This window comes from Vicugna pacos, chromosome 4, assembly GCF_048564905.1.
Source record: "Vicugna pacos chromosome 4, VicPac4, whole genome shotgun sequence".
Taxonomy (NCBI): Eukaryota; Metazoa; Chordata; class Mammalia; order Artiodactyla; family Camelidae; genus Vicugna; species Vicugna pacos.
The window spans coordinates 33,806,368-33,818,400 of NC_132990.1; the positions used below are offsets into that span (position 1 = coordinate 33,806,368).

Sequence of the window (12,033 nt, forward strand, 5' to 3'; positions counted from 1 at the left end):
GGTGGGCCCAGACGTCTTTTGCCTCATCTGAGAGAACTCTGCTTATCACTTAATGCATTACAGACATCATTTCTAGTCAACGCATCTAATCTCAGCCTCGTAAGTCACACATAACATTTCTCAGAGGACGTTGCTCCCTGCAGCTGCACACTGTCCAACCTACGCAACCATACATGGAAGCCCTGTCACTCCTCACTTTTCTCTGGAACCACCTTTGCACCAACTCATAAGAGAGGGAAAGTCAGGGACCCCGTGTGTGTTGAGAGCTGTAGTAGCAGAACTTCTGCTGCAGGTGTGCCCCAAATGGTAAAACTAGACCCAACACTTCTTGGAAAGAGTCCAACTTTGACTCTTCAGTTCCTTGTTACGCACCTACTATAGGTGACATGCCGTAAGAGAGAAGAATGGAGGTCTGGTTCTGTTAATACAAGTCACTATAGTAAGTCAAAAACCTTAGAGTAAATATAGGTACGTTTTAGTTATAGATGAGGCTGTGGTATAATGTGTGGATTTTTGCAGTAAACAATAAAACATGTTGAAAGTGAGGTAAAACATTTTTTAGGCAGAAATATATCCCCAGTGTTTAAAAATGAGCACTCATGGGGAGGTATTATCTACACCCCTCTGAGGAGAATCTTACCCAGGAGTAAAGCAGTGTGTGAGCGTTTTCTCTCTCTGCTGTGCTTTTGAATTTTAACAGTGCATGCTGGAAAAATTAAATGGTATTTCATTATAATGATGTTTTAGTTAATGTAAAATGTATTAAAATCTGGAGGTAACAGTGACTGTTTAATACACCTAATTTCCAGAAATGAATACCAGCTATTACCAGAGAGTATCAGTGTTGCTAGGAATGGAAATTCATTGTGCATTTTTAATCTGATACTATTGCTTTAGTCTTCATAGTTTTTTATAATAAAAATTAAGGGCCTAGCTAATATTGTGATCTACAACATGCATGTGCACAGAAAGTCTGTCCAGCAGCCCCTGTACATATATATAGATATGCCGTAGTTATTTTGTGAATCAACATAGATCCCACCTACATTAACATCAGCACAGATGAAATTTATGTCTAGTGTGGATTTGTGGAGGAAACGGAAATTTTTTCTTTCTTTTTTTTTAGTTAGCATTTTTCCTCAATACATTGCCCAAAGGCCAGCATAGTGTACCAAAGTGACTAATTTATAACAACACAAATTATGCCAGTATTTAATATTAAAACTTTATGAAACTCCAGAGGTCTTCTTAAAAGAACTATTAAAGGTACAATCACAAACCAGACAAGAGTAAATGACCTTTGCTGGGTTTAAAGGAATAGAGCACTGATACAAGTAAACTCCGTTGAAAAGAAACCCACAAGCTTTGTACCCCAAGAGCTGAGCTTCTTTCTTAATGTCTGTATCAAAATGACTCTAAAGCGTGTATTGATTGCCCTTTTCCAATTTGTCTTCTGGTAATAGTCTTTGTATTATTTGTTTGTGCAGATGAAGGCAGTGAAGTGGAGAGTGAAATGGATGAGGAATTAGATGACTCTTCAGAACCTCAAGCCAAAAGAGAGAAAACGGAGCTGAACCAGGCGTTTCCAGTGGGCTGTATGCAGCCTGTTCTGGAGAGCGGCGTGCAGCCAAGCCTCCTGAACCCAATTCACAGTGAGCACATCGTCACGAGTACTCAGACTATCAGACAGTGCAGCGCTACAGGAAATACCTACACTGCAGTCTAAAGAATATTAAAGCATATTTTTCCAGCTAACATTAACCCTGTTGATACTGGGCTTAAGTTAAAATTCTAATAAGCCTGAAGGTCGACTGTTGTCAAATTCTATCTGTGCTGAACATTACCTTTTTGGAGTTGTGAAATGGAATGGGTGTATGTATTTTGCCAGGTCTTTTTTTTTTTAACGTAAACAAATTATTTGCCTTTTAAAATGAGTTTTTTTCCCCTTAGTTTCAGGTGTCAAGAAGGATTTTTACAACACTTAATGTCGATGTTTTTGTTTTCTTATAATTAAAAAGTAATTTACTTTTTTGTAGTTTAAAATATTTTATTGTTGATCGTTAGTCTTGGTGTATGATTTCATGTGTAAGTTTTTAATTAGATGCACTTCTGTGAAATATCAAAAGAAATGATTTTCTTTGATTTACACTGGAGGCATGCCCATTTGGCAGCAGATGCATCAAATTTGCTTTTGAAAGGTGCTTTTCATTGGACAGAACCACAAGACACTATTTTGCTAACTTTTTGGAGTATGGAGAGAGAATACAGAGCATTTTTATTATAGTGCTAGAGGGTTGGGAAGGCCATCTATTTTTCTCTGAAGAAAAATTGAGCTGTGCATTTATCAGTTCGGAGTAAATGACAGAATTGCAAGAGATTATGCTAATATGTACATAATTTGTGTACATAATTATTAAACCATGTTATTGCAAGCTTCCGTTAAACATTGAATTTTAACTGTTATTTGCATACCAATTCCTCTGTTTAAAGACTACTGATTCTGTGTTTGGGACCACTGCACAGATGCATTCTGCTGTTGAGTGGGGCTGTTGTATTTAGATACTGAAGCTGAAAAAATGACTTGACTTTTTTTTTTTTAAGTGTACATGCTACTTATGCTGAGCTGGACATACAGGAAACCATTCCATTTGGATGACTTTCTTTTATTCCAGGTCTTTTTCCTAATAGTAGTTCCATATGCTGCTATTATAAAAGAAAATTTATAGAATGCAAGGAATGTAGCAACCTGCATATCGTTATTTCCTTCAAAAAGATTTCCTGGTTTCTAAAGTACGTGGATTTAAATTTTAAACAGAACCTGAAGGCAGTGTAACTGGCACACCTCACTGTTGCTTATTCCCAATTCTGTAGGATTTGGATAGGTGGCTGGATGGACCAGTGCCATTGAAGAATGTACATCAGGGATCATCGTACCTCGGCTATTACATGGTGCCTTAAAACAGAACTGAAGCTAAGGTTTAGTAAGGCTTATTTTGTTCCTGTGAATTCCTCCTTAATCCATTTGACAAGGTGTGCCTGTCATTTTCAGATTCCCGAAGTAAGGACAGGTAACATGTTCTTCGAAGGAAATTTAGGGCAAAGAAAGCCAAACAAAAAGACAAAATTCAGTTCCCCTCTCTGAGTGACCGTGAACCTATTTTTTGTTCTTCGAGCTGAGTATTACTTGATTACCGATCGGATTGCTTAAGGATTAAGGATCAGATTGCTATTGTAGAGTAGCAGGCTAGTTTTAATTACAGCTTTGTTACATAAAACCATCTATATTTTAGACCGTTCTTATCTAGTTATAATTTAAGAAGATTAACAAAATAAGCAGGTACTTATTGAAGTGCATCTTTTCAGTCTCGATGTTTCTCTGTGTGTCTCGATGTCTATGTGTCCACACGCACACACGCGTGCCCGTGGGCGGGAGTCATCTACCAAGTCAGAAGGTGAGATCCCAGAGAGGATACGCCAACCCCTGTTTTAATTTACATGAAAAGCAAGGTTCTTTTAAGCACTCAAGTTATTAACAAATAAAAAGGCACATCCATTCATTTAAATAGCTATTTTAAAAAACTAGCAAAAATAAGTAATATATAAATACATAGAGCCAAAAAAAAGGGAAAGCACAAAATGACCCAGATGTTTATCTTCCCAGTTTTATTAGAGTGAGGGGTGGGGGGGAGAAAAGAGAGGAAATACCAAATGGCTTATCGGGTCGCATGCAGTACATTTCACCTGCTGATGCTCGATTGCCTTAGACTACTCTAATCACTAAGACCAACAAAGTTTCTTAGGTCAACTTTAAATATTTTAGGTGTAATTTTTCAAATTGATTCAAATTTTATATTATACACCTCCCATATTTGAAGGTCTTCACTAGCATCCCAGCATCACCTTCATTTAAATATCATTTAAATGATCATCACCCTTTTTTTCTCCCCAAAAGGCAATGAATTTGCACCATCACACACATAGAAAAGGCAAACAAACCAACAAAACACCTTCGGCTGCAAAGACCATGTGGCTGCTTCATTGTGCATTAGGAAAGGTTTACAGGTGTAAGCAAAACTGAAAAAGGAAAAACAATTCTGCGTTTTGTCCCTCCTTTCTGAATTTTTTCACTTTCCCACCCACCACCTCCAGAACTATACTATATCTGTATTGGACCAAATGTATTTACTGCTTTCATCTTGTTTGTTGAATGATTTTAAATGTATTTATTATCATTGTTTAATGTAGGATATATTTGTATCATTAGAGGAATCTGATAATAGTGGGCAAATTTAGACTGATGAAAGTTAGGGATTGGGAACCCTCCAGGATTCAACATTTCTTTCAATTGTTCATGGTTGGTTCTAAATTGGACAGATTAGAGGAATTAAATATTACTACATTTCAACTTGTCTCACTAAAAATATTCTGATGTCCTTTATGAACACAGTTAGGAACTTTAATTCTTTGTGATTAAAGTACATAATCCTAACCAGTAAACAAAACAACATCTGTGATCTCTGCTACTTCCAGTTACTTGTAATCCATAGTGAGATACACACACACTTTTATATGTATATTGTATATGTACAATCACACACACACATCCTAACCAATTTTAGATTTGAATTGTGAAATATATTAAGAAAAAAGTCATCATTTATACAGTTGAGCAAATTGGAGCAAACATTTACTAAATACTTTATTTCCATTTTTTTCATTCACTGAAACTATGACTTTTCTAAACACTATTAAGACATTAATACTCTCAGAGTAGATTTATTGACAAGTGACAAAGCACACATTTTAAGGACTTCTTAATATTTCTTGACATTGTAATTAAACACTAGTAATGAAAAATATCTCCGTAGACCAAGTGCTACACTTTCAGCGAGGAAAAATGTGACAAAGGCGTTGGCTGTTTTTAAGTTTCAGAAAAGATATTTCCATGGAATAGAATTAAGTATCACAGGTATAGTTTGATCTTCTCATACACTTTGAGAATCATCCCCAGAAGATTTGCATTCACCAAGCCAGTGAACAATGGAGTGAAATGGGTGAACCACCTCCTTGGAACATGGGACCCAATTTAAAATTTCTTTTTGGCTATCAAGTGGCTGGTCACTTTTTCAGGATGCTCCTCCAAACTATGTTTGGACTGACTGTATAAGTCTTACTGCCTTTTCAGAAATCTGCTTTCCTTTTTGTGCTTTTTCTTGTACTGTATAGCATGGTTCATGCACCTCTCTTTAGATGGTGTACTTTAAAAACAAAAAATTTTAAAAATGATTTTTAACACTGCATATCTAAAGTTAGTAGTGTGCAACATTGACTGCCTTTGATTTGTAGTTGACGAGTAAAAATGAACATGTTCTTGTAGGATGCTGTCAAAGTCATTCAGGAATGAATACGGTTTCATTACCGTAATCATGAACCTTTTTACATGAACGCACTCTCTAGAAGTGCTAAACGTGATGCGTTTTTCAAATTTGCAAAATTCTTCAGATGATATTTTAAATGTCTAAAATAATGCTGTGCTTGAAATATTAGTGCAAAAGAAAGAAAACATGGGTCACTGTGATGTCGGTCCTCCCTGTGTGGACGCAAGAAGAAGGTAAAAACTTTGCCAAGTCACCTTTGTGTACAATTTGAGGCAGTGGTTATAAACAACAAATTGACCTTTGTTATAACCTCCCCTCCCCCAAATTCTTGGTGAGAAGACGACAGTCATCAAAAATTTGAACTTAGAACTTGTGTTTGTATGAATCATACCAGAACATGGGGGAGAGGGGTTGACATGCAGTGCTATTGAAAATTGGGTTTGTCACTAGATCAGATCAACCTCCATGTGTATGGTTAGAACAAATCAGTTAATGGAATCCTAGTATTTCTGCAAGTTTGGTGATTTTTTAAAAACTGGAATAGAAGCATTAATTCAGTGCTTAGTTCTAGTATTAGAAAACCCCTTTGATGTAATGCCTTGTATTAACCCTTTGAGCATTGTAAGATATACAATGGGGGACAAAAGCCTTTCAGATCATTTATTTAGACTTAGACCGGTAAAATATACTCTATATCCAAATGTCTAATTATGCTGTTTTTTTAAAGGGGGGGTAGGAAGAGAAAGTGTTTCCATGCTGAACACTAGCATTTTATATACAACTATTAATTTTCTTCAAGAGGGCTTGATATATTTATTCCCAAATACTCACTGCCATCTAAGTAAGTGTACTGTTTACAGAAAAAAAAATCAACTTTTCTAGCATCACATTATGACTCTAGAAAAGGAGGACAAATACATGGGCCTGTAGACCTATGTCATAACTGATCTCTCTGCACATTGAAAGTACCTAGATTGCCTTTAAAAGGTATGATAAAGAAAAGGTTACATTTCTTTTTCTTTTTTTCCCAAAAGATCTTGTTTATTTAGCTTTAGAAAGTACAATTGTAAGTGAAGCCTTAGGAAGAAACAAGTTCAAATGGATAAAGAAAAGCCGAACTCTTCGGGGGCAGGTAAGCTGTTTGGAGTTAGATTGCCCATAAAATACTGTTCGGGAATTTCATATAGGGCATAATTTTATCTATACTCCAAAACTTTAATACTTTGTCAAAAAATTATATCTAGATAGAATGGAGAGCAAAGCACTTGATTTTAAGCTCGTCTGTCAGGAGATGCTATGACTACTGCTGATATCTGTAAATGCCAGTCCGCTTACACAATTGCTGACTTTGTTCAAGGGACGCTCAGCGAGCCCTGGGCCCCTTTTGTCCCCTGCGTGATGGAACCTGAGAGCAGTGTCGTCTGCAGATGTGCTTGCGCTGCCCTAGCTGGGCGCTCACAAAGAGTGTAACCTATTCCGATGTCTGATCAAAGGACATCCATAGCATAGTGCAAGTTTGCCGTAAATGTTGCTTTTTTAGGCAGTTTAGGAAGTCAGACCATGCAAATTACTCACGTGTTAACATGCAATACTCAAAGGGTTTTAATTTAACTCTCTTCTTTTGAATTCTTCATGATGATTTACTGTAAATGCTTCTCAGTTTGCATGCCTTGATCATTGCTGCTAGTGATTTTATGTGCCAGTAGACCTGAGTTTAGTTTACCAATTTTACTTAAATAGTAAAAGCCACTTACAAAGTGACTGCCTAGGATTTTCCCCCCACTTTGGTTTGAAGTAATTGGTAATATGTCCTATTTTCAAAAATGTATTTTGCCTCTTCTTTTATTTGGTTCTGGTATCTGATCCTTTCCCCCGCCCCCCCACCGCCCCTTCTTTACTTTGTTTTTTTGGTTTGTTTTTTGTTTTTAAATAAATTATGATGTTGGGATTGGAAGCCCTGAGTAATGAAATCTTTGGTAAGAATTGTTTATGTAGCTCAATAATGAGGACAACAAATCTTTATTAGAGGAATTACGATTCTGGGGAGGAAAGAGCAAGTGAAAAACTCCCATTGACTGTTGATAACCCAGTAAGTCTTTCCTTCAGTGAATTAATACTTTTGAACAAATAATTGCCTTGTTTTCACCTGCTAAACACAATTTAAAATGACCCAAGAGAGTAGGTATTGAATATTATTCGTTTAAAAAGCATCTTTTGTACCAAAGCAAATTTTTTTCTCTACTCATCTCCATCATCAATTGGGACCTATGGTGGTGACCAATGCGTTGGTTACAGAAACTTTAAGTGAGTGCCTTGAGAAAACTTGGAAATTTGTGCCTGGGGTGGTAAACTTTTAATTAGGTTAATTGTAGTGCTTACCAATCAGTAATTCTCCTTATCACTCAGGGCTTTCGTACCTTCTAGGTCAAACTTCTTTCATTGTGTTTTTTTAAAATACTGTATTTTTTTTTTAAGTGCCATCATTTAAATTTCACTTAGTAAGTGGCAGATTACATTATTCAGTCCCACAAGCACAGAAACATAGTAACACTAGGAGATATTTGAACATTTATTTTACAATCGACTGAATATATTATGTAAATGAGGTAAGCAACTTTTGTAGAGATTGTATGTGTGAGATAATGTAATGTTCTTTTCCAGTTTTTGGACTACAGTTGAATAAACTTTTTAATTATTTAAAAACATCTTTACCGAATAACATGTGATGGTTTTTTGTATAATGTATTTGATTTTGTAAATACGTATTTCCTGATGTGATTTTTGTGAGAAATGCTAAATCTTTTAGTATATCATGTCCTCTCAAAATTGGCAGGAGCTAAATAATAGTTTGTGGGCGATTTGTATTGTGTACTGTACAATAACTGGGGAACTTTTATAATTATAAAAATATATATTAACTTTTAGTGTGTTGTTTAAACAAATGACTGGAACATACTAAAGATATTAGTAGGATTTTTCTGAATATTTCAGACTTGAACTCAGGCTAGCTTTCTTGTGTTTTTCAAAACAAAATGGTGTCTTGTCTTTTAAAAATCAATAAATTTGTTTCCTTGTTACAAATACATTTGACATGGCTTGATTTTTACCCCCTCAAATCATTGCTGGGAAGCTGACATTACACTGCCTCATCTGGATGGTAGTCTCCGTGTCATTTACTAGCTTAGAAACAAATTAAGTTGTTTTCTTTTTTTGTGTCAAATGAAATTGGCAATATTTGCACATGAACAGCACAAACAGAGAAAACAAAATTATAAGCCCAGCAGGATACAAATCTTACCCTCAAAGAAAATTAGTGATTGAGTACTGTTTAATTTCAAAAGCTGTCAACATTTCCATTGTACATCCAGATTTTTGAATGTTCATAATGTGTTTGTTTTGTGTCACTTCACATTGATATCTGGCACCCAAGTTCCTTGCCTAGATTGAAATAGCTTATTAAAATTCATTTTAATACACTTAAGATACCCTACCCCAATTTTTTTTTCTTCTTTGCGTTATATATTGACATGCAGGAAAACTCACCCTTTTTAGCGTACCTTTCTGTGAGTTTTGACAAACACACAATCATGTAGTGACCACCACAATCAAGTTTGAATCATTTTTTACCTTGCAGGCATTTAAAAAAAAAATCATCGTATACATAGGGTCTCCTCCTAAAACGTGGAATAGCCAATTCATTCGGGTTTCTTTATAAAGAATAGAAATGCAGGACAAAATATCCTTTTGGAAATCTCCAGCATGGTGCTTTTATATCATAGTACAAAGTTACTTCTGAAGCAAACATTAACATTTTAGCCCACAGAAAGACCAAAACCATTTTAATTTATATGGACATTTACGCCGGTAACATAGAATTGTACCAAATAATGTTAACTTTTAACACTAAATATTTGGATAAATATTATTTCCTTATTGTGTGTCTCCCTTTCGAAGTCCAAACTTCATGGTTTCTGGGACCTTAGTCTTTTAATGAGATACCTGCCGCACAGGCTGCAGCTATGATGGATGATGCGTTTAACAGGCCCCTTCCACAGAGCTCCTGGCTCTGTTGCCGCTTCCTAAGCTCTGGGGGTGGCGGCGGTGTAAGAATTCTTTCTCCATTGGTGACGGTCCTTGTGGGCCACCAGAGCCAGGCCACTGAGAGGTGTCCCCCGGAGAAAACCACAAAAATCGGGGCACAGACGGGAGTACAAGCTCCCATCCGGGCACTGCTGGTGAGCTGGAGGGGCCGAGGGGCGAGTTACGGGGGGAAGGCAGAGAGGGACAGGGAGGGGGGAAAGAGAAGACTGGACCACAAACAGACGGGCTCCGTCAGGAAGGCCGCGGCGTGCCCGGTCAGGCGGCAGTCTGCGGCGTCCCGGCTGTGCCAGGCCCGCGGGGCCCAGGATCCCAGGCCCCCGGAGGCCTCCAGAGCCGGGCACCTGAGGGACGTCTCCTGGGCTGCAGCCGCCAAACCCAAGGCACCAGACAGTGTGGAAGCTCCCTTCTAGGAGATACCGGCTCTGGGCTGCGGCAGAGGGAGAAGATGGCCCCTGCCAGGAAGAGAACAAAAAGGCCTACAGTTGAGGAAAAAAGATGGCGCCGGCAGCGGAGCCGCGCGGCGGGGAGCGTGGAGCCGGCCCCGCCTGAACCCCGAGGAGGGTGCCGACTCCCAGAGGAGTGAGCTAGCATGAGACAACAATTTAACGTGCGCAAAGGAGGCTTCTTCACTTCGCGTCTGCACGCCGGCTGCTTCTGCGCGGAGCCGCGGGGTGAGTCTGAGGGCTCCAGCCCTTGCAGAACCTTTCTCAGCTTTGCTAGAGCCTTGTGGGCCCTGAGGACCACAGCCCTGCTGGTTTTCAGATGTTCCAGATGTTCTGGGAGCTCGTCTCTGAGGTGAAGGTCTGGAAAGCTGAGGTGTCAGATGTAGGGTAGGAACCCTTCATTCCTCAGGGAGATGTTCTGGGTTTTGAGTTCCCTCCTGACTGGCGGAGGGGGAGGCGTCGGGGAGGGGAAGTTTATGGTGAGACTGTCCCAACTTTGATCTGTTTTTTGTTTGTTTCTCGTTTGCCCAGCGTGTAGGGGCTGCTCGGCCAGCCTGCAGGGGTTTTTCAGAGGAAACTTCCACATGTAGCTGTAGGTGCCATGTGCTCACGGGAGGAGGCGAGCTTAGGGTCTCTGTGTGTCACCATCTTGAATTGAAAGCTCAGGGACCTCTCAGTCTTGCTCGCTATGGAATTCTCGGTATGTAGGATGGTACTTGGTATATAATCTAATCTGCAGTTATTTTTTATGTGGATTGAGAAATTCCCTCATGATTACACCTAATGATTATGCTATTTAAGGTTGATGGTTTCTGTCATTACAAGTGGTCCTTAATGAATTCTCTTGAGCATTTTATCTGTGCATTTATCCTATTTTTCCAATTCACACATTCTCTACACATATTTCTAGAAGTCAGTACATGGCAAAAAAAATTTGGAACATGTTGCTGAATTCTGTGAAAGCCTGAACTAACTTAAAATTCCTTCAAAAGCTCTGAATCAAATCACAGGAAGTCCATTACTTGAAAAAAAAATTGTTGTAAAAGCAGCTTGTATTTTATCTAGGATTATTTGCCATTTTGCAGACGGAGAAATCAACACTTCAAAAGTCCCTAAATAATTTGGCAAATGGATTACTCATCAAAATGGTCTTTGATTTTGGGGGGAACCTTTCCTTCAGCAGTTGCCATTTTGTAACTGTAAATGCACTTTGGGCAAATAAATATTTTATACACCAAGTGATCATCCCGAAGTTAAACTTGGAATAGAAGTGCAAATACAGCACTAAGCACTTACGTTAACACATCATTATATCTCTGTCATTTTAATAGCAGCCTGTTAAACATACCTATATATTCTCAGAACACATTACATGTGTTAGGTAGGGGAACCATTAAGTTATGAAAAAAGAAATTTTAAAAAATCTTTCTGATCTTGTGATTCCTTAGAATCTGTGTTACACACTGAACTGTTTCACGTCACAAAATCTCTGAGAAATTAAAGTATGAACCTGGTACAGCGATAAGAGGAGTTTGAGTAATGTATGTGGAGGGGAAATTTATTCCAGAGGGATGACAATTCCTTAACTTAGGATGCTGAAGCCGGGAGAATTGGGGTAGATGTATGCTTGGGGACTGAGCTGTTTCGATCAAGCTCCAACACTCCTTCAGAATCAGGAAATTTCTTCCCTGAGAGGAACCGAAATTACGAAATTTGGGTGTCTTCATTACTGTCCATGGATGCTCCTCTGAATGTAGTGCAGTTAGGGCTGGGCAGATACCACATTCAAAAGAAGCAGCAGGGCTTGGTTGGCCATGCTGGAGGGGTGAACAGTGTTTCACGGAGATGCCTTCTGCCTGCTTGCTTCTTGGTGGGTGACATAAAGGACACATATTAGCTCATTTAATTATCCCAACAACTCTATGGGATAGTTTCGGTTATTAATCCCTATTTTATGGAGATATTAAATATTTGTCAGTTGCAGTTTTAAACACCTGTTTTGGGTAGCTGCTGACTGCCTAATGTCACATGATGGCACGAACCTCATAATGTCTGCGTCCTGTAAATAATCATCCAAAGGTCAATCCTTGGCGCCATATGCTCCTTTGAAA

The 12,033-nt window shown here is 38.4% G+C and overlaps 2 protein-coding genes across 16 annotated transcripts in view; both read left to right on the forward strand.

Annotated features, from left to right (window-relative positions):
* The window catches only part of RFX3 (regulatory factor X3), a 280,535-nt gene extending 272,076 nt beyond the window's left edge, over positions 1–8,459 (forward strand). For all 15 annotated transcript variants that reach the window (XM_072959525.1, XM_072959539.1, XM_072959526.1 and 12 more), the window contains one exon: positions 1,488–8,459. In XM_072959525.1, coding sequence (XP_072815626.1) covers positions 1,488–1,726 — 239 coding nt within the window. In that variant the 3' untranslated portion in view covers positions 1,727–8,459. The remainder of the gene's footprint in view (positions 1–1,487) is intronic.
* Positions 8,460–9,366: 907 nt separating this feature from the next.
* The window catches only part of LOC102528441 (histone-arginine methyltransferase CARM1-like), a 274,834-nt gene continuing 272,167 nt past the window's right edge, over positions 9,367–12,033 (forward strand). The window contains exon 1 of the mRNA XM_072959540.1: positions 9,367–10,150. Within this exon, the coding sequence (XP_072815641.1) occupies positions 10,069–10,150 (82 nt within the window). The 5' untranslated portion in view covers positions 9,367–10,068. The remainder of the gene's footprint in view (positions 10,151–12,033) is intronic.